At 45.7% G+C, this 25000-nt stretch overlaps 2 protein-coding genes across 2 annotated transcripts in view; one reads left to right on the top strand and one right to left on the bottom strand.

Annotated features, from left to right (window-relative positions):
- The window catches only part of LOC126988378 (uncharacterized), a 25500-nt gene extending 15647 nt beyond the window's left edge, over positions 1-9853 (bottom strand). The window contains exon 1 of the mRNA XM_050846446.1: positions 9495-9853. Within this exon, the coding sequence (XP_050702403.1) occupies positions 9495-9751 (257 nt within the window). The 5' untranslated portion in view covers positions 9752-9853. The remainder of the gene's footprint in view (positions 1-9494) is intronic.
- Positions 9854-17119: 7266 nt separating this feature from the next.
- Positions 17120-25000, top strand: part of LOC126988370 (phenoloxidase-activating enzyme-like) — a 28110-nt gene continuing 20229 nt past the window's right edge. The window contains exon 1 of the mRNA XM_050846438.1: positions 17120-17269. Within this exon, the coding sequence (XP_050702395.1) occupies positions 17154-17269 (116 nt within the window). The 5' untranslated portion in view covers positions 17120-17153. The remainder of the gene's footprint in view (positions 17270-25000) is intronic.

Genomic DNA, 25000 nt, shown 5'->3' with positions numbered 1-25000 from the left:
AAGAGGAAGAGTAACAATACTATGGGAAATTTAAAATGACACCTGATATCAAGTGAAGTGTAGTTCGCCTGAGCCTCCCAACGCGGCATCCCTGGCTGGCACACAACTTTTCTCCCCAAGCCGCCGACACACCATGACAAGCTCCTGACATTTGGATCGTTCGCTTGCATGGCCGTTCGCTTGTTGCCGGGGTCCCTACACGCTATCTGAGGGAGGTTGGGAACATACTACAATATACCTCTTCTTGCTATTATGTAATCCTTGGACAGTCTCTTAGGACCGTAAAACATTGCCACCCCTTGATCCTACTTCCCGGGCGGAGTTGAAAAATTTGGGCGGCTTTTCCGATACCCTACGCCCCTGTCCACCCAGCAGTGAATGGGTACCAGGTATTAATCGGGGGTTGTGTCCCGTCTCCTGGGGTCTGTTCCCTTCTCCTATGAGGAATAAGGAGTCTCCGTAATCGTTGCAGTATGATATTAAGAACAGCGAGTAGCGGGCTTTTTTTTATAGTTTCCTTTTTTTTGTGTGTTCTTGTGCTGAACCTTTGCTGTAAAAAAAAAAAGGGGGGGGGGGGGGCAGGAACGATTGGTTTAGTTCTTCCCTTTGGCAGATACGAATCACCGTGGTATGATATTAAAAGTCAAATAACTAATAAAAGATAAATAAAACCCGGACTTAACATACCTACCACCTAACTACCACTACAACTACTACTATTGTTACCGCTATTACCGTCAACTCTCACTACCAGCACCACCACGGCCTAATACTATTACTGCTACCGCTTTTACTGTCTACTATCCCTACTAGTACCATTTAATACTATCACAATCATCACTTTTCCCTTCCATAATCTTGCTTACCTTATTCCAGCGTTGCCAAGTCTCCCGATGCGGTTCTCCCCTTTCAATCGTACATCCAGAAAGCGGCCTTAAGCTCGGGTCACCAGCGGCCACTCAGCCCCGCACACCAGACCCAGTGCCCCGTCCCGCCCCGCCCCGCACTAACACTCCACGCACTCCGCGCACCCCGGCACTGACAACACGCATGCGCACCTCCTCTGGGAGCCGACGACGCACACACCCACCTCGCACATAAGCCAAAGCCAGACTGACTGACTGACGCGGCGACACGCGGTTTTCCTGCGCCGCCCCGCTCTCCGTTTTCCTTTCCTTGCACCGCTGAAGAAAATGTCATGTGATAAAAGTAAATCCGTACCGGTTGAACCCACAGCATTAGATTTCCAGGTAGACGGAATTAATAAAGAAAATAACCGCTCCATCACCCATAAGAGAGACAACGCCCCCTTCCCCCAGCTTCTCTCCGTTTTCCATGTCTTGCTCCGAGAAAGAAAATGTCATTTGCGTAATACCTAAGTCTATATATACCAAGTCAAGTCACTCTGCTTCAAAACTGTGACCGGTACGCGCAGGAGGCGGTTTTGGGGCGGAGCAGCGGGATGACGTCACTTGGAGCCCCCCCAAAATACCCGCCAGTTCAGGGGTGACTAAAGTTGGGGCCGTGTGTGCACTCTGGATGTGCATTCTCGCCTTCTTTCACAGCGCGTTCAGGCAAGCCACTGACGAAAATCATGTCTTTTTATTGTACTATTGCGTGACTGTAATTCCAATGCCTACAAACGGCGGTGTGGGGTGTGAGGGAGGGCATGTTGAAGTGATTGATTTAAATTAGTCCGCCTTTCCTCGTTTTCTCTAAATCCCTGTTTCTACATTCTCTAGTTTGGCTTCAAGCAACGTCACGCATAAACCACGCCTCGGCCGTGTCTCCTCCCACAAACCTACGTGTGACTTGACTTGGTGTATAGAGACTTAGCGTAATACAACAAAACCCGGCTTGAACCAACACCATCAAAGTACTTCCTGTCACACATACCAGAGAAATCAATCTGTCCACCACCCATGAGAGGAAAGCCGCCCCCCCCCTCCCCCCTCCCCACCCTTCAGCCAGTAGTCAACTCCATATTCCTAATAGTCTCGGCCCCTAAGTTCGCCTGTTTGAGAAGCCTCTTGTGGACGTTGCTGGGATTTTCATGTAGTTGCGCGATCCCAGCGATATTTCTACACGGCTTCGGCACTTTGAACGGGGAAAATCACTCATGAAAATCAGATTACTCCTCTCTAAGGCCTTGGGATATTAAGTAGCTGGGATTCTCAAGGTTTGATTTGTGATCCTGGTGATAGTTCTAAAAAACCTCGGCACTTTGAACGGGGAAAATCGCCCATAAAAATCAGGTTAGTTCTCTCTAAGGCCTTGGGAAAAGAAGTAGCTGGGATTCTCAAGGTCTGTTTAGTGATCCTGGTGATAGTTCTATAGGCCTCGGCACTTTGAACGTTAAAATCACCCATGAAAATCAGGTTAGTTCTCTCTAAGGCCTTGGGAAATTAAGTACCTGGGATTCTCAAGGTCTGTTTTGTGATCCTGGTGATAGTTCTATAGGCCTCGGCACTTTGAACGGGGAAAATCACCCATGAAAATCAGGTTAGTTCCCTCTAAGGCCTTGGGAACAGAAGTAGCTGGGATTCTCAAGGTCTGATTTGTGATCCTGGTGATAGTTCTATAGGCCTCGGCACTTTGAACGGGAAAATCACTCATGAAAATCAGGTTAGTTCTCTCTAAGGCCTTGGGATATTAAGTAGCTGGGATTCTCAAGGTCTGTTTTGTGATCCTGGTGATAGTTCTATAGGCCTCGGCACTTTGAACGGAAAAATCACCCATGAAAATCAGGTTAGTTCCCTCTAAGGCCTTGGGATATTAAGTAGCTGGGATTCTCAAGGTCTGTTTTGTGATCCTAGTGATAGTTCTATAGACCTCGGCACCATGAACCGGAGGAATCACTCAAGAAAACTCGCCTTGGGAAATAGTAATAAAGGAAGGTCGGTACTTTTAATGTTATAGACCTCACGTTCGGCCCCCAAGCAAACATAGTAGACAAGGCTTTCGTAGGAGTTCAGGGCATTTCCAAGAGTAGTTTAATGACCCTTCTGATAGTTCAACCCTTCCTCTGTACCATGAACCATAAAAGAACACTCATTACAACCCAACTGATAACATGGAACTCTCGTCGGTACTATCAAACATTTCAGTGCCAAAGCAAACATTAGACAAGGCTTTCGTAGGAGTTCTGGGCATTTCCAAGAGTAGTTTAATGACCCTTCTGGTAGTTCGACCCTTCTTCTGTACCATGAACCATAAAAGAACACTCATTACAACCCAACTGATAACATGGACCTCACGTCGGTATTATCAAACACTTCAGCGCCAAAGCAAACTTAGACAAGGCTTTCGTAGGAGTTTAGGGCATTTCCAAGAGTAGTTTAATGACCCTTCTGGTAGTTCGACCCTTCCTCTGTACCATGAACCTTAAAAGAACACTCATTACAACCCAACTGATAACATGGACCTCACGTCGGTACTATCAAACACTTTAGCGCCAAAGCAAACAATGTTAGAATCGGTGCAGAGGAGGATGACTAAGATGATTCAGGGGTTGAGAAACTTGACGGAGGAGAAACTCAAAGTTTAAACTTGCACTTCTAGAAAGGCGAAGGTGCGTGGAGACATGATCGAGGTTTATAAATGGATGAAGCTTTAATAAGGGGAGACATTCATAAGGTTTTGTTGGTAAAGAACCGAACCGGTAGGACACGAAGTAACGGGTTTAAACTGGATTCAAATTCAGATTCAACAGGGACATAGGCAAAAATTGGTTTACTAATAGGGTGGTGGATGAGTGGAATAGGCTTAGCAGTCATGTGGTGAGTGCCAATACAATTGTCACATTCAAAAATAGACTAGATAAATTCATGGACAGCGATATTAGGTGGGGTTAGATACACGGGAGCTTTGGGTCAAAGGAGCTGCCTCGTACAGGCCTACCGGCCTCTTGCAGACTCCTGCGTTCTTATGTTCTTATGTTCTTATGTTCTTATTAGACAAGGCTTTCGTAGGAGTTCTGGCCATTTCCAAGAGTAGTTTAATGACCCTTCTGGTAGCTCGACCCTTCCTCTGTACCATGAACCATAAAAGAACACTCATTACAACCCAACTGATAACATGGACCTCTCGTCGGTATTATCAAACACTTCAGCGCCAAAGCAAACATTAGACAAGGCTTTCGTAGGAGTTCTGGCCATTTCCAAGAGTAGTTTAATGACCCTTCTGGTAGTTCGACCCTTCCTCTGTACCATGAACCTTAAAAGAACACTCATTACAACCCAAATGATCTCCGTTCTGACCTTTGAAAATAGTTGATATAAGGAATGGAAGCGACTCGCAATATCGACTGAGGACTCACCCATGGCTTCAACGTCAAAAACATCCCCGCCAGCCTCCTCCGTGACCTGGCTATATCCGTGCAACCAAAACAAAGGCGAGAGATATGAGATTCACGGTAATTGTCGAACTCTACTGCAAATGGAGGCTGTTTCCGCACTCAGCAGCCTGTCTGGGAGGGAAGGGGGGGTTAGGGGGTTAGTTAATAATAGGGATAATAATTAAATGTGACAGGTGCAGGAGAGAAGGGAAGGAAATTGCAGTGACAGAGCAGAAGGGAATAGAAGGAATATAAGGGAATAGGAAGAATAGAAGGGGATAGAAGGAATAGAAGGGAAGGGAATAGAAGGAATAGAAGAGGATAGAAGGAAAACAGAGAAGGGAACGGAAGTATTGGGAGAGAGAGAGAGAGAGAGAGAGAGAGAGAGAGAGAGAGAGAGAGAGAGAGAGAGAGAGAGAGAGAGAGAGAGAGAGAGAGAGAGAGAGAGAGAGAGAGAGAGAGAGAGAGAGAGAGAGAGAGAGAGAGAGAGAGAGAGAGAGAGAGAGAGAGAGAGATAAAAGCAAGGATTGGTGTCTGTTTCGTATTAAAATCTCTCTCTCCCTCTCTCTCCTCAGGGATAATAACAGATAAGGATACGGGAAATAGTTAAGACACCCATTCAAACCAACGAGCCTGCGACAAGAATAAGAGAAAACGGCATGATTATAAGGTATACTATGCTATTTATGGTCTTCTCCTTGTGGACATCATTTATTTTTATGTATATTCTGACCCGTGTATCTTCCTCTATCCCCGGCAACCGTTTCTGTCTCTCGTCCTCTTTTGATCTTCCTCTTTCCCTCACGCCTGCCACCTCTCTAAAGGATCCTTCCAGCGGTATACACGGAATCTCTCGTCCAATCTTCCTCTTCCTTCCTCTCCTCCCTGCCTGGTAACTCCGTCTCAAGCTTCCTTCTACTGATCAAACTAACATTTCTCCTTCACTCCTTCTTCCTTCTTTTCCTTCATATCTGGTACGTCGCATGATATAGAGTTATTATAGACGGAGAATGGGCAGGAAGGAGATTCATATTTATAACTCTGAATAGCACGCCATCGCCCTCTGATCCACTTCAACCACCAACGTGCATTTTCAACTTGCACTTTGCTTGACTTAACAGTAAAAACATCCACAATATAACGCTTGAAGGATTGGAAGGAGATTCATATTTATCACTCTGAATAGCACACCATCGCCCCCTGATCCATTTCTTCCACTAACGTGTATTTTGAACTTGTATATTGCTTGACTTAACAGTAAAAACATCCACAATATAACGCCTGAAGGATTGGAAGGAGATGGATATTTATAACTCTGTATAGAACGCCATCTCTCCCTGATCCACTTCTACCACCAACGTGTATTTTCAACTTGTATACTACTTGACTTAACAGTAAAAACATCCACAATATAACGCCTGAAGGATTGGAAGGAGATTCATATTTATCACTCTGCATAGGACACCATCGCCCCCTGATCCACTTCTACCACCAACGTGTATTTTCAACTTGTATACTCCTTGACTTAACAGTAAAAACATCCACAATATAACGCTTGAAGGATTGGAAGGAGATGGATATTTATAACTCTGCATAGCACACCATCGCCCCCTGATCCATTTCTTCCACTAACGTGTATTTGCAACTTGTATATTGCTTGACTTAATAGTAAAACGTCCATGAAATATCAGCTGAAAACACAAGGAAATGACGAGGCAAGGAGAGAAGGGGAGAACGTATCAGCGACTCGACAGGATGACCACCAACAACGCGGCACAAAAAAGTCGCGTGGAGAAGATCGCTGAGCTGTAATAACACTGAGTACCCTGACGCGGTGGATAAGAGTGGAGGGGAGTGGAGTGAAGGGGTGGAATGCAAGACTCATGCAGGGAAGAAAGTGGATCTCGTGCAAATCGTCGGAGAAAGAGAGGAAAAAAAGATTAGGTTAGCGCATGAAAGCCTTGTAAATAACCCAGAAAAGGCAGGAAAAACGTGGCTTGCAGGAGAGAGAGAGAGGACAGTGACATGCAGGAGAGAAAGGAAGGAAAGTGACATGCAGGAGAGAGAGGAAGGAAAGTGTCATGCAGGAGAGAGAGGAAGGAAAGTGTCATGCAGGAGAGAGAGGAAGGAAAGTGTCATGCAGGAGAGAAAGGAAGGAAAGTGTCATGCAGGAGAGAGAGGAAGGAAAGTGTCATGCAGAATAGAGAGGAGAGAGAGAAAGTGTCATTTAGGATAGAGAGGAGAGAGAGAAAGTGTCATTTAGGATAGAGAGGAGAGAGAGAAAGTGACATTTAGGATAGAGAGGAGAGAGAGAAAGTGACATTTAGGATAGAGAGTAAAGAGAGAAAGTGTCATTTAGGATAGAGAGGAGAGAGAGAAAGTGTCATTTAGGATAGAGAGTACAGAGAGAAAGTCTCATTTAGGATAGAGAGGAAAGAGAGAGAGTGACATTTAGGATAGAGAGAAGAGAGAGAAAGTGACATTTAGGATAGAGAGGAGAGAGAGAAAGTGACATTTAGGATAGAGAGAAGAGAGAGAAAGTGACATTTAGGATAGAGAGGAGAGAGAGAAAGTGACATTTAGGATAGAGATGAGAGAGAGAAAGTGTCATTTAGGATAGAGATGAGAGAGAGAAAGTGTCATTTAGGATAGAGAGGAAAGAGAGAGAAAGTGTCATTTAGGATAGAGAGGAAAGAGAGAGAAAGTGACATTTAGGATAGAGATGAGAGAGAGAAAGTGTCATTTAGGATAGAGATGAGAGAGAGAAAGTGTCATTTAGGATAGAGAGGAGAGAGAGAAAGTGACATTTAGGATAGAGAGAAGAGAGAGAAAGTGACATTTAGGATAGAGAGGAGAGAGAGAAAGTGACATTTAGGATAGAGATGAGAGAGAGAAAGTGTCATTTAGGATAGAGAGGAAAGAGAGAGAAAGTGTCATTTAGGATAGAGAGGAAAGAGAGAAAGTGTCATTTAGGATAGAGAGAAGAGAGAGAGTGACATTTAGGATAGAGAGAAGAGAGAGAAAGTGTCATTTAGGATAGAGAGGAGAGAGAGAAAGTGACATTTAGGATAGAGAGTACAGAGAGAGAAAGTTTCATTTAGGATAGAGAGGAGAGAGAGAAAGTGTCATTTAGGATGGGGAGGAGAGAGAGAAAGTGTCATTTAGGATAGAGAGGAGAGAGAGAAAGTGTCATTTAGGATAGAGAGTAAAGAGAGAAAGTGTCATTTAGGATAGAGAGGAGAGAGAGAAAGTGACATTTAGGATAGAGAGGAGAGAGAGAAAGTGACATTTAGGATAGAGAGTACAGAGAGAAAGTGTCATTTAGGATAGAGAGGAGAGAGAGAAAGTGTCATTTAGGATAGAGAGTAAAGAGAGAAAGTGTCATTTAGGATAGAGAGGAGAGAGAGAAAGTGTCATTTAGGATAGAGAGTAAAGAGAGAAAGTGTCATTTAGGATAGAGAGGAGAGAGAGAGAGTGACATTTAGGATAGAGAGGAGAGAGAGAAAGTGTCATTTAGGATAGAGAGGAGAGAGAGAAAGTGTCATTTAGGATAGAGAGGAGAGAGAGAAAGTGACATTTAGGATAGAGAGGCGAGAGAGAAAGTGTCATTTAGGATAGAGAGGAGAGAGAGAAAGTGACATTTAGGATAGAGAGAAGAGAGAGAAAGTGACATTTAGGATAGAGAGGAGAGAGAGAAAGTGTCATTTAGGATAGAGAGGAGAGAGAGAAAGTGACATTTAGGATAGAGAGAAGAGAGAGAAAGTGACATTTAGGATAGAGAGGAGAGAGAGAAAGTGTCATTTAGGATAGAGAGGAGAGAGAAAGTGTCATTTAGGATAGAGAGGAGAGAGAGAAAGTGACATTTAGGATAGAGAGGAGAGAGAGAAAGTGTCATTTAGGATAGAGAGGAAAGAGAGAAAGTGTCATTTAGGATAGAGAGGAGAGAGAGAAAGTGACATTTAGGATAGAGAGGAGAGAGAGAGAGTGTCATTTAGGATAGAGAGGAGAGAGAGAAAGTGTCATTTAGGATAGAGAGGAGAGAGAGAAAGTGACATTTAGGATAGATAGGACAGAGAAAGTGTCATTTAGGATAGAGAGAAGAGAGAAAGTGACATTTAGGATAGAGAGGAGAGAGAGAAAGTGTCATTTAGGATAGAGAGTACAGAGAGAAAGTGACATTTAGGATAGAGAGTACAGAGAGAAAGTGTCATTTGGGATAGAGAGGAGAGAGAGAAAGTGTCATTTAGGATAGAGAGGAGAGAGAGAAAGTGTCATTTAGGATAGAGAGGAGAGAAAGTGTCATTTAGGATAGAGAGTAAAGAGAGAAAGTGTCATTTAGGATAGAGAGTAAAGAGAGAAAGTGTCATTTAGGATAGAGAGTAAAGAGAGAAAGTGACATTTAGGATAGAGAGGAGAGAGAGAAAGTGTCATTTAGGATAGAGAGGAGAGAGAGAAAGTGTCATTTAGGATAGAGAGGAGAGAGAGAAAGTGTCATTTAGGATAGAGAGGAGAGAGAGAAAGTGTCATTTAGGATAGAGAGTACAGAGAGAAAGTGACATTTAGGATAGAGAGTACAGAGAGAAAGTGTCATTTGGGATAGAGAGGAGAGAGAGAAAGTGTCATTTGGGATAGAGAGGAGAGAGAGAAAGTGTCATTTAGGATAGAGAGGAGAGAGAGAAAGTGTCATTTAGGATAGAGAGGAAAGAAAGAAAGAAAATAACATGCAGGAAAGAAAGTGGAGGTCATTCAAAATCGTCGCAAAAAAACAGAAAGAAAAAGATAATGTGAAAATATTAAAACATCGTAAATAACTTCAAAAGGATCGTGTTTCTTAATGGTCCCTCTAAGCGAGAAAAATGAGAAAAAATGTTATGTTACCAGGCTACCAGTGAAGGGATATCCAGCATACCAATACCACATGGGAAACACTCCACTATCCACCACAGAGGCAGAGAAAGACCTGGGAGTATATGTTACCAGGCTACCAGTGAAGGGATATCCAGCACACCAATACCACATGGGAAACACTCCACTATCCACCACAGAGGCAGAGAAAGACCTGGGAATGTATGTTACCAGGCTACCAGTGAAGGGATATCCAGCACACCAATACCACATGGGAAACACTCCACTATCCACCACAGAGGCAGAGAAAGACCTGGGAGTGTATGTTACCAGGCTACCAGTGAAGGGATATCCAGCACACCAATACCACATGGGACACACTCCACTATCCACCACAGAGGCAGAGAAAGACCTGGGAGTGTATGTTACCAGGCTACCAGTGAAGGGATATCCAGCACACCAATACCACATGGGACACACTCCACTATCCACCACAGAGGCAGAGAAAGACCTGGGAGTGTATGTTACCAGGCTACCAGTGAAGGGATATCCAGCACACCAATACCACATGGGAAACACTCCACTATCCACCACAGAGGCAGAGGAAGACCTGGGAGTATATGTTACCAGGCTACCAGTGAAGGCCAAATCCGTGCCAATCGCAGCGGACGGGTTAAGCTGACCAGCCACACGGAGATACGGGAAGGAGTGATAGAAGGTGGGCTGAGAAGGGAAGGGAAGATCTGTGAGGAGCAATACAGGTTCATGACAGGAAGAACCACCAGAGACACATGTGCTCTGAGGGTACTGTTGGAGTTTAGGGAATGATAGAAATAAAAGGAACTGTAGCGTATCGATGTGCTTGTGGACTCAGACATAAGACAGGGTTAGGTTAGGTACAGGAAAGGAGAGAAAAAAATGCACTGTGAGCTTGTGGACTTAAAGAAGACATATTACAGGGTGCCAAGGGAAGAGGTGTGATGTTACTTATGGGAGTCAAAAGCAACAGACGTGTGTGTGGGTGGTGAAGGACTTGCGGTGAGGTATGGAGTGGACGTTACGGAGAGTTTCAGGGTCGATTGGACTACGCTACACCAAGGGCCAGTTCCACAGTTCCCCATGATGGGTTAGTAAGCTCCCAAACCAATACCAGAGCCCTCGAAATTTCCTTGTCTAGTGTCTGGTGTTTGTATTTAAGTTCACAAATTTGATGAAACTATACAGGAAGAGTCGTGTGTATTTAGTGTGGCATCGAAGACCTCACCGTTTTGGATTGTATGGGATTCTATAGTTTGGTTCGGGCTGTTACGAAGACACTGTGTTGGACTGTGAAACCGGCTCCAAGTGCTGCCTAACCTAACCTAACCTAACCTAACCTAACCTAACCTGTTTGTTGTGTTTAAGGGCCAGTTTCACAGTTCCCCGTGATGGGTTAGTAAGCTCCCAAACCAATACCAGAGCCTTCGAAATTTCCTTGTCTAGTGTCTGGTGTTTGTATTTAAGTTCACAAATTTGATGAAACTATACAGGAAAAGTCTTGTGTATTTAGTGTGGCATCGAAGGCCTCACCGAAGAAGGGTCAAACTACCACCAGGGTCATTAAACTACCCCTGGGAAAGCCCACAACTCCTAGGAAAGCCTTGTCAAATATGTGTTTTTGTAGGTTCAAGGTACAGAGGAAGGGTCAAACTACCACCAGGGTCATTAAACTACCCCTGGAAAGGCCCACAACTCCCACGAAAGCCTTGTCAAATATGTGTTTTTGTAGGTTCAAGGTACAGACGAAGGGTCAAACTACCACCAGGGTCATTAAACTACCCCTGGAAAGGCCCACAACTCCTATGAAAGCCTTGTCAAATATGTGTTTTTGTAGGTTCATGGTACAGAGGAAGGGTCAAACTACCACCAGGGTCATTAAACTACCCCTGGGAAAGCCCACAACTCCTATGAAAGCCTTGTCAAATATGTGGGCTTGGGCGAGGAAGTGTTGAAGAATCCGACCATGAGTCCTTTCTTGTTCTCAGTGGTGATGGACAGGCAGACGGAGGAGATCAGGAAACAGCCTCCGTGGACCTTGATATTAGCGGATGACATTGTGGTACGTTGTGAAACCAGGAGAGGAACTGAAAACGAACTTGGGATGTGAAGGTATGCACTGTAGAGAATCCCTGTCCACCCAGCAGTGAACGGGTGCCGGGTATCAGTCGGGGGTTGAGTTCCGCTTCCCGAGTGTGTGTGAGTGGTCATGTGAGGAGAGGTTCCAACCGTACATACCCAGTGACCCGTATCCTTGGCGCTCCTCGCTCTTTCGTAAGGGTGGGGGGGTGGGGGTGGGGGTGGGGGGGAGGTACAACAAGGGTTACCGTACGGGCTGGTGATCACGAGTCTGGCACGTGATCTGTTTAAGGTGAAAGACACACACACACACACACACACACACACACACACACACACACACACACACGTGGTAGATGGACAGACAGGTACATTGTTAAACAGCCTTCCTTCTGTGTCTGTGTGTGTGTGTGTGTGTGTGTGTGTGTGTGTGTGTGTGTGTGTGTGTGTGTGTTTCTGTGTGTGTGTGTTTTAGGATAGAGAAAAAGAATATCAATGAAATTAATTATCAACAGAAAAGAAGGAAGAGAAAAGAAAAGAAAGGAAAAGAAAATATAATCAATCTCAGGCCTCACTGCCCACGACTTTCTACTCATGCTCATCCCTATACTGTCCAAACCCCTTATGCAAGAGTTAACCAGCATCTTCACTCTTTCATCCCTATACTGTCCAAACCCCTTATGCAAGAGTTAACCAGCATCTTCACTCTTTCATCCTTATACTGTCCAAACCCCTTATGCAAGAGTTAACCAGCATCTTCACTCTTTCATCCCTATACTGTCCAAACCCCTTATGCAAGAGTCAACCAGCATCTTCACTCTTTCATCCCTATACTGTCCAAACCCCTTATGCAAGAGTCAACCAGCATCTTCACTCTTTCATCCCTATACTGTCCAAACCCCTTATGCAAGAGTCAACCAGCATCTTCACTCTTTCATCCCTATACTGTCCAAACCCCTTATGCAAGAGTTAACCAGCATCTTCACTCTTTCATCCCTATACTGTCCAAACCCCTTATGCAAGAGTTAACCAGCATCTTCACTCTTTCATCCCTATACTGTCCAAACCCCTTATGCAAGAGTTAACCAGCATCTTCACTCTTTCATCCCTATACTGTCCAAACCCCTTATGCAAGAGTTAACCAGCATCTTCACTCTTTCATCCCTATACTGTCCAAACCCCTTATGCAAGAGTTAACCAGCATCTTCACTCTTTCATCCCTATACTGTCCAAACCCCTTATGCAAGAGTTAACCAGCATCTTCACTCTTTCATCCCTATACTGTCCAAACCCCTTATGCAAGAGTTAACCAGCATCTTCACTCTTTCATCCCTCACGCTGGTAAACTCTGGAGCAATCTTCCTTCATCTGTATTTCCTCCTGCCTACGACTTGAACTCTTTCAGGAGGAGGGTATCAGGACACCTCTCCTCCCGAAATTGACCTCTCTTTCGGCCACCTCTTTGGATTCTTGTTTGTAGGAGCAGCGAGTAGCGGGCTTTTTTGTGATTATTGTTTCTTTTATATGTGCCCTTGAGCTGTCTCCTTTGTTGTTGTAAAAAAAAAGATGTAAAGAGCGTAACATATGATACAGGTGGCGGTTAAAATGGTATAGCGGTGGCTGTGGCTGTACTTAATGCGTCATGGTGTGGTGTGGTGTGGTGCGAGGTGGTGGTATGGTTGGGGTGACTCAAGTATTAGAGTCGTATCATAAGACATTTCGCCGCCCAAAAACACCTATTTGACAAGGCTTTCATAGGAGTTGTGGGCATTTCCAGGGGTAGTTCTATGACCCTGGTGGGAGTGTGACCCTTCCTCTGTACTGTGAACCTAGAAACACATATTTGACAAGGCTTTCATAGGAGTTGTGGGCATTTCCAGGAGCAGTTCTATGACCCTGGTGGTAGTGTGACCCTTCCTCTGTACTGTGAACCTAGAAACACATATTTGACAAGGCTTTCGTAGGAGTTGTGGGCATTTCCAGGAGTAGTTCTATGACCCTGGTGGTAGTGTGACCCTTCCTCTGTACTGTGAACCTAGAAACACCTATTTGACAAGGCTTTCGTAGGAGTTGTGGGCATTTCCAGGAGTAGTTCTATGACCCTGGTGGTAGAGTGACCCTTCCTCTGTACTGTGAACCTAGAAACACATATTTGACAAGGCTTTCGTAGGAGTTGTGGGCATTTCCAGGAGTAGTTCTATGACCCTGGTGGTAGTGTGACCCTTCTTCTGTACCATGAACCTAGAAACACATATTTGACAAGGCTTTCGTAGGAGTTGTGGGCATTTCCAGGAGTAGTTCTATGACCCTGGTGGTAGTGTGACCCTTCCTCTGTACTGTGAACCTAGAAACACATATTTGACAAGGCTTTCGTAGGAGTTGTGGGCATTTCCAGGAGTAGTTTTATGACCCTGATGGTAGTGTGACCCTTCCTCTGTACCATGAACCTGAAGAAACACTCATTAGAGCCCGATTGACCCCCTCTTTGACCTTTAGAAATAGATAATGTGATACCACCCTAAGTGCCTTGGTGACGGGAGGTTCTGGGCAGCGTTGTCAAATTATCGTACTCACCGCACTGCATTGTCGTACTTTCTAACCGATAACTTGCAAAAAACACAACCCTCAATAAATAACAGCTTTAATGCTAACTTCGATGATTTTCTGTCGTTATTTGTGCAAGTACGAGAGTTTGAGGCTTAAAAAATGATAGATACGTTGTGGTGAATACGATAATATGGCAAAGCTGGTTCTGGGCATGGGTTCTGGGAAAGGTTCTGGGCAAGGGTTCTGGGCATGGGTTCTGGGAAGGGTTCTGGGCAAGGGTTCTGGGCAAGGGTTTTGGGCAAGGGTTTTGGGCAAGGGTTCTGGGAAGGGTTCTGGGAAGGGTTCTGGGCAAGGGTTCTGGGAAGGGTTCTGGGAAGGGTTCTGGGCAAGGGTTCTGGGCAAGGGTTCTGGCAAGGGTTCTGGGAAGGGTTCTGGCAAGGGTTCTGGGCAAGGGTTCTGGGCAAGGGTTCTGGCAAGGGTTCTGGGCAAGGGTTTTGTGCAAGGGTTCTGGGAAGGGTTCTGGGAAGGGTTCTGGGGAAGGGTTCTGGGCAAGGGTTCTGGGCAAGGGTTCTGGGCCAGGGTTCTGGGAAGGGTTCTGGGAAGGGTTCTGGGCAGGGTTCTGGGAAGGGTTCTGGGAAGGGTTCTGGGGAAGGGTTCTGGGCAAGGGTTCTGGGCAAGGGTTCTGGGAAGGGTTCTGGGCAAGGGTTCTGGGCAAGGGTTCTGGGAAGGGTTCTGGGCAAGGGTTCTGGGCAAGGGTTCTGGGAAGGGTTCTGGGCAAGGGTTCTGGGCAAGAGTTCTGGGCAAGGGTTCTGGGAAGGGTTCTGGGCAAGGGTTCTGGGAAGGTCTTACGTGGATTGGGTCTCTCTCTCTCTCCCCCCATATCTTCTTCCCTTCCTGCCTGCCTCCCTGTCCTTGTCTCACTAAATCATTTTAATAAAGTAACACACAAACAAACACACACGACTGTCACATCCTTGCCCGTCATGGGAGAGAAAGATTACACCAAAAAAGTATACTGTCAGGTGTAGCGAAACAGCGCCTCTCTCTCTTGCTGTACAGGTGACCCGCTGGAGAGTCAGGACCTTCGTATCGACACAACCTGTAAAAATAAAACAAAACAAGTAATATCCTTTACAAATCTTTCAATTCCCTATGTCTTGCACACCACATCTCCAGAAAACTCTCCACGGCTTCTATAAGTCTATCATCTACTTCAGCATCCAGTCCCAGCAGCATCCATTCCCTCTCCGTCCTTGCAATCCTCCCATTCACATCCAAGCCCATCAGTGCCATCCTCATCATCTCCGCCCTTTCTCTCTGGTACCTCCCACACTCCAGCGTCCATTCCCTCTCCGTTCTTGCAATCCTCCCATTCACATCCAAGCCCATCAGTGCCACCCTCATCATCTCCGTCCTTTCTCTCCGGTACCTCCCACACACCAGCATCCTTTCCCTCTCCGTTCTTGCAATCCTCCCATTTACATCCCAGCCCATCAGTGCCACCCTCATCATCTCCGTCCTTTCTCTCTGGTACCTCCCACACACCAGTATATCAGTATCAGTACAGACGGGGGCAGGGCTGGGGCTGGGCTGGGGCTGCAGGTTACCCCGGGAAATGGGTCACTGGTCTTTGTATAAGCGGCTCAAGCACTTTCCTGGACACAAGAACCTGGACTTTCCTTTACAACCTGAGAAGAAGAAAAACAAGGATTCCACCAAAACCCGAACCGTCAACTCACTCTGGGAAAAAGATGGTCCCGGTGAGGGCAGGTGAGGTGGAACAGGTGCCCAGGGGTATGTGGCATCTCTCATCCCTCTCGCCACACCTTACCTCACCTCTCGACCTACATATCACCCCGCCTCAACAGCCTACACATCATCCTAACAGCAGCACTATAGGGAAGCATTGCAACACATTAATTAGAATGCATTGTTTGGGGTGACTTCAATAACGGTATTTTCAAACGCATCGGCCATTCACATCAACTCTTGGAAAAGGACAAACTGGAGGTCAATTGGGTTCTTGTGTTTTGCTTTAGGTTCATGGTACGGAAGAAGGGTCAAACTACTACCAGGGTCATAAAACTACCCCTGGAAATGCTTAAAACGCCTAGGAAAGAGCAAAATGGGGATCGGTCGAACTCTCTTTGTGAGTTTAAGTAAGGGTCAAACTAACACCAGGGTCATAAAACTACCCCTGGAAATGCTAAAAACACCTACGAAAGGGCAAAATGGGGATCAGTCGGGTTCCCTTTGTAAGTTTATGTGTATGGAAGGGTCAAACTAACACCAGGGTCATAAAACTACCCCTGGAAATGCTTAAAACGCCTAGGAAAGAGCAAAATGGGGATCGGTCGAACTCTCTTTGTAAGTTTAAGAAAGGGTCAAACTACTACCAGGGTCATAAAACTACCCATGGAAATGCTAAAAACTCTTACGAAAGTGCAAAATGGGGCTCATTCGGATTCTCTTTGTAAGTTTAAGAAAGGGTCAGACTAACACCAGGGTCATAAGACTACCCCTGGAAATGCTTAAAACGCCTACGAAAGGGCAAAATGGAACTCAGTCGGGCTCTCTTTGTAATTTTAAATCTAAGGAAGGGTCAAACTACCACCAGGGTCAATAAACTGGGTCCCAGACATTTTGCCCTCCGGATAATTTCCCCACCGGACAAATTTACCGGGAAATGCCCAAAACTGATATGAAAGCCTTGTCGATTACTGCTTAGGCGGCAAAATGTTTAAACAACTATTTCCAAAGAGTATTTTCTAGGTTCAAGTTACAGAGGAAGTGTCAAACTACCACCAGGGTCATAAAACTACCCCTGAAAATGCCCAAAGCACCCACGGAAGCCTTGTCAGTTATGTGTGCTTGGGGGCAGAGATGCTGAACCCGTCCGCTGCGATTGGTACGGATTTCGCCTTCACTGGTAGCCTGGTAACATATCCTCCCAGGTCCTTCTGTGCCTCTGTGGTGGATAGTGGAGTGTTTCCCATGTGGTATTGGTGTGCTGGATATCCTTTCACTGGTAGCCTGGTAGCAAATCCTCCCAGGTCTTTCTGTGCCTCTGTGGTGGATAGTGGAGTGTTTCCCATGTGGTATTGGTGTGCTGGATATCCCCTCCCAAGATGCATGACTTTACATTTTTCTTCACTAAACTGTAGCAGCCACTTTTTGTTCCACTCCTGAAGCTTGGTGAGGTCTTCTTGTAGGAAATCCGCATCCAAGGGGTTAAGAATTTGACCCACAGTGTATCTCTCTCCGCGGTGACTTCTGGAACCTGCGAAGGCCAGTCAGCCCTGAGCGTGGCATGTTCCTCCAGGTGGCTTACACAGTTCCTCTCCGCCTGGCAGCGCGCTCGTTCCTCGGCCTCTCTCCCGGCGGCATGTGTGTCCCCAGTCGCCACCTGTCGCTGCGTCTGCACAGGTGAGAACAGTGTGGTTACCTGTGTTGTTACCAGTGTTTCCAGTACCCTAGCTGTCCTGTGTATCGTGGGTTATCTACGAATGGTGTGTTGTGACGAGTGTTTCTGAGTGTTGTCATGTGTTCTGAGCGTGAAGGTAAGGTGAGGGCAGTCTTGTGATGAGTGTTTCCGAGTGTTGTCATGTGTTCTTAGCGTGAAGGTTAAGTGAGGGCAGTCTTGTGATGAGTGTTTCTGAGTGTTGTTATGTGTTCTGAGCGTGAAGGTAAGGTGAGGGCAGTCTTGTGATGAGTGTTTCTGAGTGTTGTTATGTGTTCTGAGCGTGAAGGTTAAGTGAGGGCAGTCTTGTGATGAGTGTTTCTGAGTGTTGTTATGTGTTCTGAGCGTGAAGGTTAAGTGAGGGCAGTCTTGTGATGAGTGTTTCTGAGTGTTGTTATGTGTTCTGAGCGTGAAGGTTAAGTGAGGGCAGTCATGTGATGAGTGTTTCTGAGTGTTGTTATGTGTTCTGAGCGTGAAGGTTAGGTGAGGGTAGCCTTGTGATGAGTGTTTCTGAGTGTTGTTATGTGTTCTGAGCGTGAAGGTTAAGTGAGGGTAGTCTTGTGATGAGTGTTTCTGAGTGTTGTTATGTGTTCTGAGCGTGAAGGTTAAGTGAGGGTAGTCTTGTGATGAGTGTTTCTGAGTGTTGTTATGTGTTCTGAGCGTGAAGGTTAAGTGAGGGTAGCCTTGTGATGAGTGTTTCCGAGTGTTGTTATGTGTTCTGAGCGTGAAGGTATACAGGAGAGATAGTGTTGTAATGAGTGTTTCTGGTGTGCCCTTAAAACAATTGAAAGGCGGTATTTAGAGAGCTTGCAAAACACTGCCACCCGACACGTAAATATCAAATAGGTCTGCGTTGAGTCTCCGAACGTGTTTAGTGGATTTTGTTCATGTTGATGAGTGTAGGGGAGTGTCGCGCGCCAGTGGTGTTTGAATGTCGTGTGCTGTCTCTGTTGGTGTGTTTTGGGGGTGTTTTCTGCGTGTGTGTGTGTGTGTGTGTGTGTGTGTGTGTGTGTGTGTGAAAGAGAAAGAACGACAACAATAACGATTAATAATAATAATAATAATAATAATAATAATAATAATAATAATAATAATAACAACAAAATAGTTTATCATTATCATTATTATTATTATTATTATTATTATTATTATTATTATCGTTGTTGTAGTTGTTGTAGATCCTGTTATTTTTGTTGTGGCATCATCCTCTATTTCCCTTTTCCTTAACTTCTTCCGTCTTCTCTCCTTCCTCTTCTCCCACACCTCAGCTGCCATTGTTACCGCCGCTGCTAACTCCCAGCTTTGCATACATTCAACCCGGTAGCTGCGAGGATCATGTATCTTAAAGGCCCCTCTGATCGAATTAATGAGAAAAAATCATCACTCACGCAAACCATTTCATAATATATAGTACCAACGCATTTGTGATCAGATTACGCTTCGTCTATTTTGGGGGTTTATATCATGGTAAGAATTTGGCCCGTCGCTGGTACACGGTAAAGCCACAAATTTGGCCCATAGCTGGTACACGGTAAAGCCACAAATTTGGCCCATAGCTGGTACACGGTAAAGCCACAAATTTGGCCCATAGTGGTATACGGTAAAGCCACAAATTTGGCCCATAGCTGGTACACGGTAAAGCCACAAATTTGGCCCATAGCTGGTACACGGTAAAGCCACAAATCTGGCCAGTCGCTGGTACACGGTAAAGCCACAAATTTGGCCCGTCGCTGGCTGCTACCGGGTTAAGAAACATTATAAGCAGCATATTCCTGCTCAGTATTCATAAAACTACCTGTATCTAGTATATATAAGTAGATTATTATGTTCTATGAGGGGTAGATATGTATTATGTAATGAATTTTTGTTTTACATATGAATGTCCATTGGCGGCTGAACCAAAACATTACAAACATGCTCCCCAAAATTCAAGATCTGCTTTAAATATTTCTCCTTATAAAACCATTTTCTCTTTTTTGTGAGCATAGTAAAGTGTGTCAAGTGTTTCCAGTGTTTCTCGGAGGCGTGAAGGCTTCCCCTGTACCGCTGCCTGCCTCGTCCTAGTCGCCTCGCTTAGGACATTCAGTGTGGGACTTTCCTATTCTAAAACTGGGCTTTCCTATCCCTGGTCAAGGCCTTATCACGCCCGCAGCTCCCTCCTCGTGCCGGCCCAGCCCTCCCACCCCCCGATGCGTCCCTCCTACCCCCGATGTGCACCGCCCCGCCCCGTACCCTCGCCCCCCTCATTGTTCTGGTGACGAACTGGATAATGAGGCATATTTAAGCACTTCCTATTTCCGCTACTAAGACAAAGGGAGGTGTTGTGTGTGTGTGTGTGTGTGTGTGTGTGTGTGTGTGTGTGTGTGTGTGTGTGTGTGTGTGTGTGAGAGAGAGAGAGAGAGAGAGAGAGAGAAACTCGCTTTGCATATTTACTTTCCACTTAATATCTGTCTCCGTATCTCTCTCTCTCTCTCTCTCTCTCTCTCTCTCTGTGATAAAAAAAAACTGGAAATGATCTTTGAAAGCGGAACAAAATCACGTATTCTTGTGAACTGCCTCCCCTGTGTGTGTGTGTGTGTGTGTGTGTGTGTGTGTGTGTGTGTGTGTGTGTGTGTGTGTGTGAATGGGAGCGGACGGATATATAAGTGTGAATAGCGTTTCACATTCCTGTTGTTCCTATTGCTTGTAGTTTTTTCTTATTTCTGAATTTCATCATCACCATTGTTATTACTACCCCCCCGACGCACCCCCCCCCACACACACACACACACACCATCATAGTTAATCACCAGCGCCATTCTCACCTCCTGCCCCCACAAGTTAACTAGTCTGCACCGCCTCCACGGCCCGCTCCAGCACAAGGGCCGCATTATCAGACATTTCGGAGCCCAAGGACACATATTTGACAAGGCTTTCGTAGGAGTTGTGGGCATTTCCAGGAGAAGTTTTATGACGCTGGTGTTAGTTTGACCCTTCTTCTGTACCGTGAACCTAAGAACACATATTTGACAAGGCTTTCGTAGGAGTTGTGGGCATTTCCAGGGGTAGTTTTATGACCCAGGTGGTAGTTTGACCCTTCTTCTGTACCATGAACCTGAAGAAACACATATTTGACAAGGCTTTCGTAGGAGTTGTGGGCATTTCCAGGAGTAGTTTTATGACCCAGGTGTTAGTTTGACCCTTCTTCTGTACCGTGAACCTAAGAACACCTATTTGACAAGGCTTTCGTAGGAGTTGTGGGCATTTCCAGGAGTAGTTTTATGACCCAGGTGTTAGTTTGACCCTTCTTCTGTACCGTGAACCTAAGAACACCTATTTGACAAGGCTTTCGTAGGAGTTGTGGGCATTTCCAGGAGTAGTTTTATGACCCTGGTGGTAGTTTGACCCTTCCTCTGTACCGTGAACCTGAAGAAACACATATTTGTCAAGGCTTTCGTAGGAGTTGTGGGCATTTCCAGGAGTAGTTTTATGACCCTGGTGTTAGTGTGACCCTTCCTCTGTACCGTGAACCTGAGAACACCTATTTGACAAGGCTTTCGTAGGAGTTGTGGGCATTTCCAGGAGTAGTTTTATGACCCTGGTGTTAGTGTGACCCTTCTTCTGTACCGTGAACCTAAGAACACCTATTTGACAAGGCTTTCGTAGGAGTTGTGGGCATTTCCAGGGGTAGTTTTATGACCCTGGTGTTAGTTTGACCCTTCTTCTGTACCGTGAACCTAAGAACACCTATTTGACAAGGCTTTCGTAGGAGTTGTGGGCATTTCCAGGAGTAGTTTTATGACCCAGGTGGTAGTTTGACCCTTCCTCTGTACCGTGAACCTAAGGAAACACTCATTAGAACCCGACTGACCCCATCTTTAACCTTTAGAAATTGTTAATATGAGAATCGATAGTCTTATAATACCAATCTTAGTCACTTCCGCTGTGCCGCCAACGCTCAAGGCCACGATCTCTGCCCTCCTTCTTTCCCGGTGTCGTGTTTCTCCGCGTCCTCCTGTTTCTGGCCGTCCGTGTTGTTTACATTCCAAGAGGTGGACTGCTGTGAACACGGATCCATGTACGCAGCTGGTCGGGTAAGACAAGTTTGTATTTTTAAATAGGAAGATGTTATTTCCCGTAAACTTTTTTTTTTTTTACAACAAAGGAGGGAGCTCAAGGGCACACAAAAAAAACAATAATTAAAAAAAGCCCGCTAATCGCTGCTCCCATAAAAGAATCAGAAGAGGTGGCCGAAAGCAAGGTCAGATTCGGGAGGAGAGGTGTTCTGAAACCTAACCTAACCTAACCTAACGTAACCTAACCTAACCTAACCTAACCTAACTAACCTAACCTAACCTAACCTAACCTAACGTAACCTAACCTAACGTAACCTAACCTAACGTAACGTAACGTAACCTCATGTAACCTCACCTAACCTAACCTAACCTAACGTAACCTAACCTAACGTAACGTAACGTAACCTCATGTAACCTCACCTAACCTAACCTAACCTAACGTAACCTAACGTAACCTAATCTAACCTAACCTAACCTAACCTAACCTAACGTAACCTAACGTAACCTAATCTAACCTAACCTAACCTAACCTAACCTAACCTAACCTAATCTAACCTAACGTAACCTAACCTAACCTAACCTAACGTAACCTAACCTAACCTAACCTAATCTAACCTAACGTAACCTAACCTAACCTAACCTAACCTAACCTAACGTAACCTAACCTAACCTAACCTAACCTAACCTAACCTAACTTACTAATGAATCACTGTACGGGGGCTGTTTATTGGTCCTTCACTTCCCCTAGTACAAAACCGAGCGCTGTACTGGGTTCATTGAGGTTTTCCATGAAAGAATAAAACAATATTCCATCCCGTGCTGGAAAACGCTGGGGGGGACAGCCATTTAATCTCCTCCCGAATCTGACCTTGCTTTTGGCCGCCTCTTCTGGTTCTTTTATGGGAGCAGCGATTAGCGGGCTTTTTTAATATTATTGTTTTTTTGTGTGTGCCCTTGAGCTGTCTAGGTACACTCGACCAGCTGTGTACACGGATCCGTATGTTTTAATAGCAATCCGCCTTTTGGTGTGTTAACAAAACGGACGCTTAGATATAGGAGGACGCGGAGAAACACAACACCGGCGTGACAGCGCGCGTCATGACCGTCACTAGTTAAGGTCGGTAAGGTTAAGGTTTCGGTACTCACATCAGCTGTTTCTAAAGGTCAAAGAGAGGATCAATGGGGTTCTAATGAGTGTTTCTTTAGGTTCACGGCACAGAGGAAGGGTCACACTACCACCAGGGCCATAAAACTACCCCTGGAAATGCCCACAACTCCTACGAAAGCCTTGTCAAATATGTGTTTCTTAGGTTCATGGTACAGAAGAAGGGTCAAACTACCACCAGGGCCATAAAACTACCTCTGGAAATGCCCACAACTCCTACGAAAGCCTTGTCAAATATGTGTTTCTTAGGTTCATGGTACAGAAGAAGGGTCACACTACCACCAGGGCCATAAAACTACCCTTGGAAATGCCCACAACTCCTACGAAAGCCTTGTCAAATATGTGTTTCTTAGGTTCATGGTACAGAAGAAGGGTCAGACTACCACCAGGGCCATAAAACTACCCCTGGAAATGCCCACAACTCCTACGAAAGCCTTGTCAAATATGTGTTTCTTAGGTTCATGGTACAGAAGAAGGGTCACACTACCACCAGGGCCATAAAACTACCCTTGGAAATGCCCACAACTCCTACGAAAGCCTTGTCAAATATGTGTTCTTGGGCTGTGATATATCTTGTAATACGACCCTAAGGTCCTTCAGAGGGAGAGGTGCCACGACCCGCCATGGTGTGGACCTTGGGGATGACATGTGCGTTGCCAGACTTCACCAAATGACAGTATAGTTGTCGTAATTAGGATATTATAGAGAAACCAAATTGTCGAGTCCGTTTTGGCGTTGGCTCCCGCGGGTCTATTTCTCCCCTCTGCTCTGCCACACAGTCCCAACACCTGTCCCTTCCTCTCCTATGTTACCTGAAGCTTACATATGAGAGGAAGGGATAGGTGTGGGGACTGTGGCGGAGCAGAGGGAAGGAAAGGACCCACGCGAGCCTACGCCAGAGTGACCAGACCGGCCTCGACATATTTGGAAGACTACGGTACGGTACGAGCGTGTGCAGATACCAGGGTGACACACACACACACACACACACACACACACACACACACAAACACACACACACACACACACACAATGAGTAAGATTGAATGGACTCATATATATGGAAATGAAGTTCAAGGCAAGATTCAAATTTTTTTTTTCTTTTTTTTCCAAGAGAGAGAAACACGGACACGTCTTTGTTCACTCATAAACTGTTGTCATATCCTCCACTTGGACGAAGGATGTGGTGAGGATGTGGATGAGTTGAGGTGAAGGGAATGCCTGGAAGTGGACTCGTTCGTACATTTAAACGTGGCATTAGTAAAGGTAGGCGGTGGCTGAGTGGTAGCGTGCTGGACCCACATTCACCGCGTGATGGACGACGCGGGTTCGAATCCCCACGCTACCACCTGGGATTTTTCAGTCACCGCCGAGTGGCTTAAAACTACCCACATGCTGTCCTGAAGACCACCCATCAACAGCCTACCGGCGTTAAAGGCGTACACGTATACAAAAAAAAAAAAAAAAAAAAAAACGATACACTTGCGATTATGTTAATACAAGATTTTAACTGTGTTCATTTCCTTTCATCAGCTTCCCTCCTCTTATACTAACAGCCTTCTACCTCTTAAAGACCGCCAAAATACTGTATCTCTTTCTAACTTCTATCGATACTTTCATGCTCTCTGCCCTTTTGAACTTGCTAACTGTATGCCGCCACATCTATACTCTCGGTCACTCCTTTATGCTGTTCAAGCCCAAGAGCAAATGCAAGAGGTAGGCAGCACTCTCATTCTTTCATCCAAGTCGCTGGGGATCTCTAACTAACGGTCTTTCTTCGTTTGTCCTTCTCCTGCCTACGACTTAAACTCATTCAAGAGAGTATCAATTCACCTCTCCACAAGAATTTGATCCTCTCTGCTGACCACTCGAATCATTTTGTTCCTGCTGGCTTGTTGTTGTTGTTTTTACGTGAATACCTATAGCGCCAGTAGGCTCTCTTGAGGGGCGTGGATGGTAGTTGGTCCCAGCCCGTCATGGCGCAGGCAAGTGTTTATAGTGGCGCCATCATCTCCTGGCTCATGCTGCCCCCCGGAACTCCTTCTTGATTCACTTGGACGGTTTCCTCTAGAGTCCGCGTTGATGGGTGGTCTTCAGGACAGCATGTGGGTAGTTTTAAGCCACTCGGCGGTGACTGAAAAATCCCAGGTGGTAGCGTGGGGATTCGAACCCGCGTCGTCCATCACGTGGTAAATGTGGGCCCAGCACGCTACCACTCAGCCATCGCCTACTGTTGTTGTTGTTGTTGTTGACGTTGTTGTTGTCCTTGAACTGCTTCCATTGCTGCAAAACGTACAACTCCCTACAAAAGCGACCAGGAAGATTTGTTCTCCGCCGGTGAACATAAAAACGAAGAGTCACCTTGCCGTGAGTCACAGAGCCAATTCCAGGAACCTCTGAGCCACAGACTACGCGCCGGCCTCTAGGAAATCAGAGTCACCCAGGATGCAATTTTCCGCCTTCGAGGACGTAAGAAT

This window comes from Eriocheir sinensis, chromosome 6 (assembly GCF_024679095.1).
Source record: "Eriocheir sinensis breed Jianghai 21 chromosome 6, ASM2467909v1, whole genome shotgun sequence".
Classification (NCBI taxonomy): Eukaryota; Metazoa; Arthropoda; class Malacostraca; order Decapoda; family Varunidae; genus Eriocheir; species Eriocheir sinensis.
The sequence above is the reverse complement of the archived record's forward strand: the minus strand, read 5'-3'. Positions and strand labels throughout refer to the sequence as shown.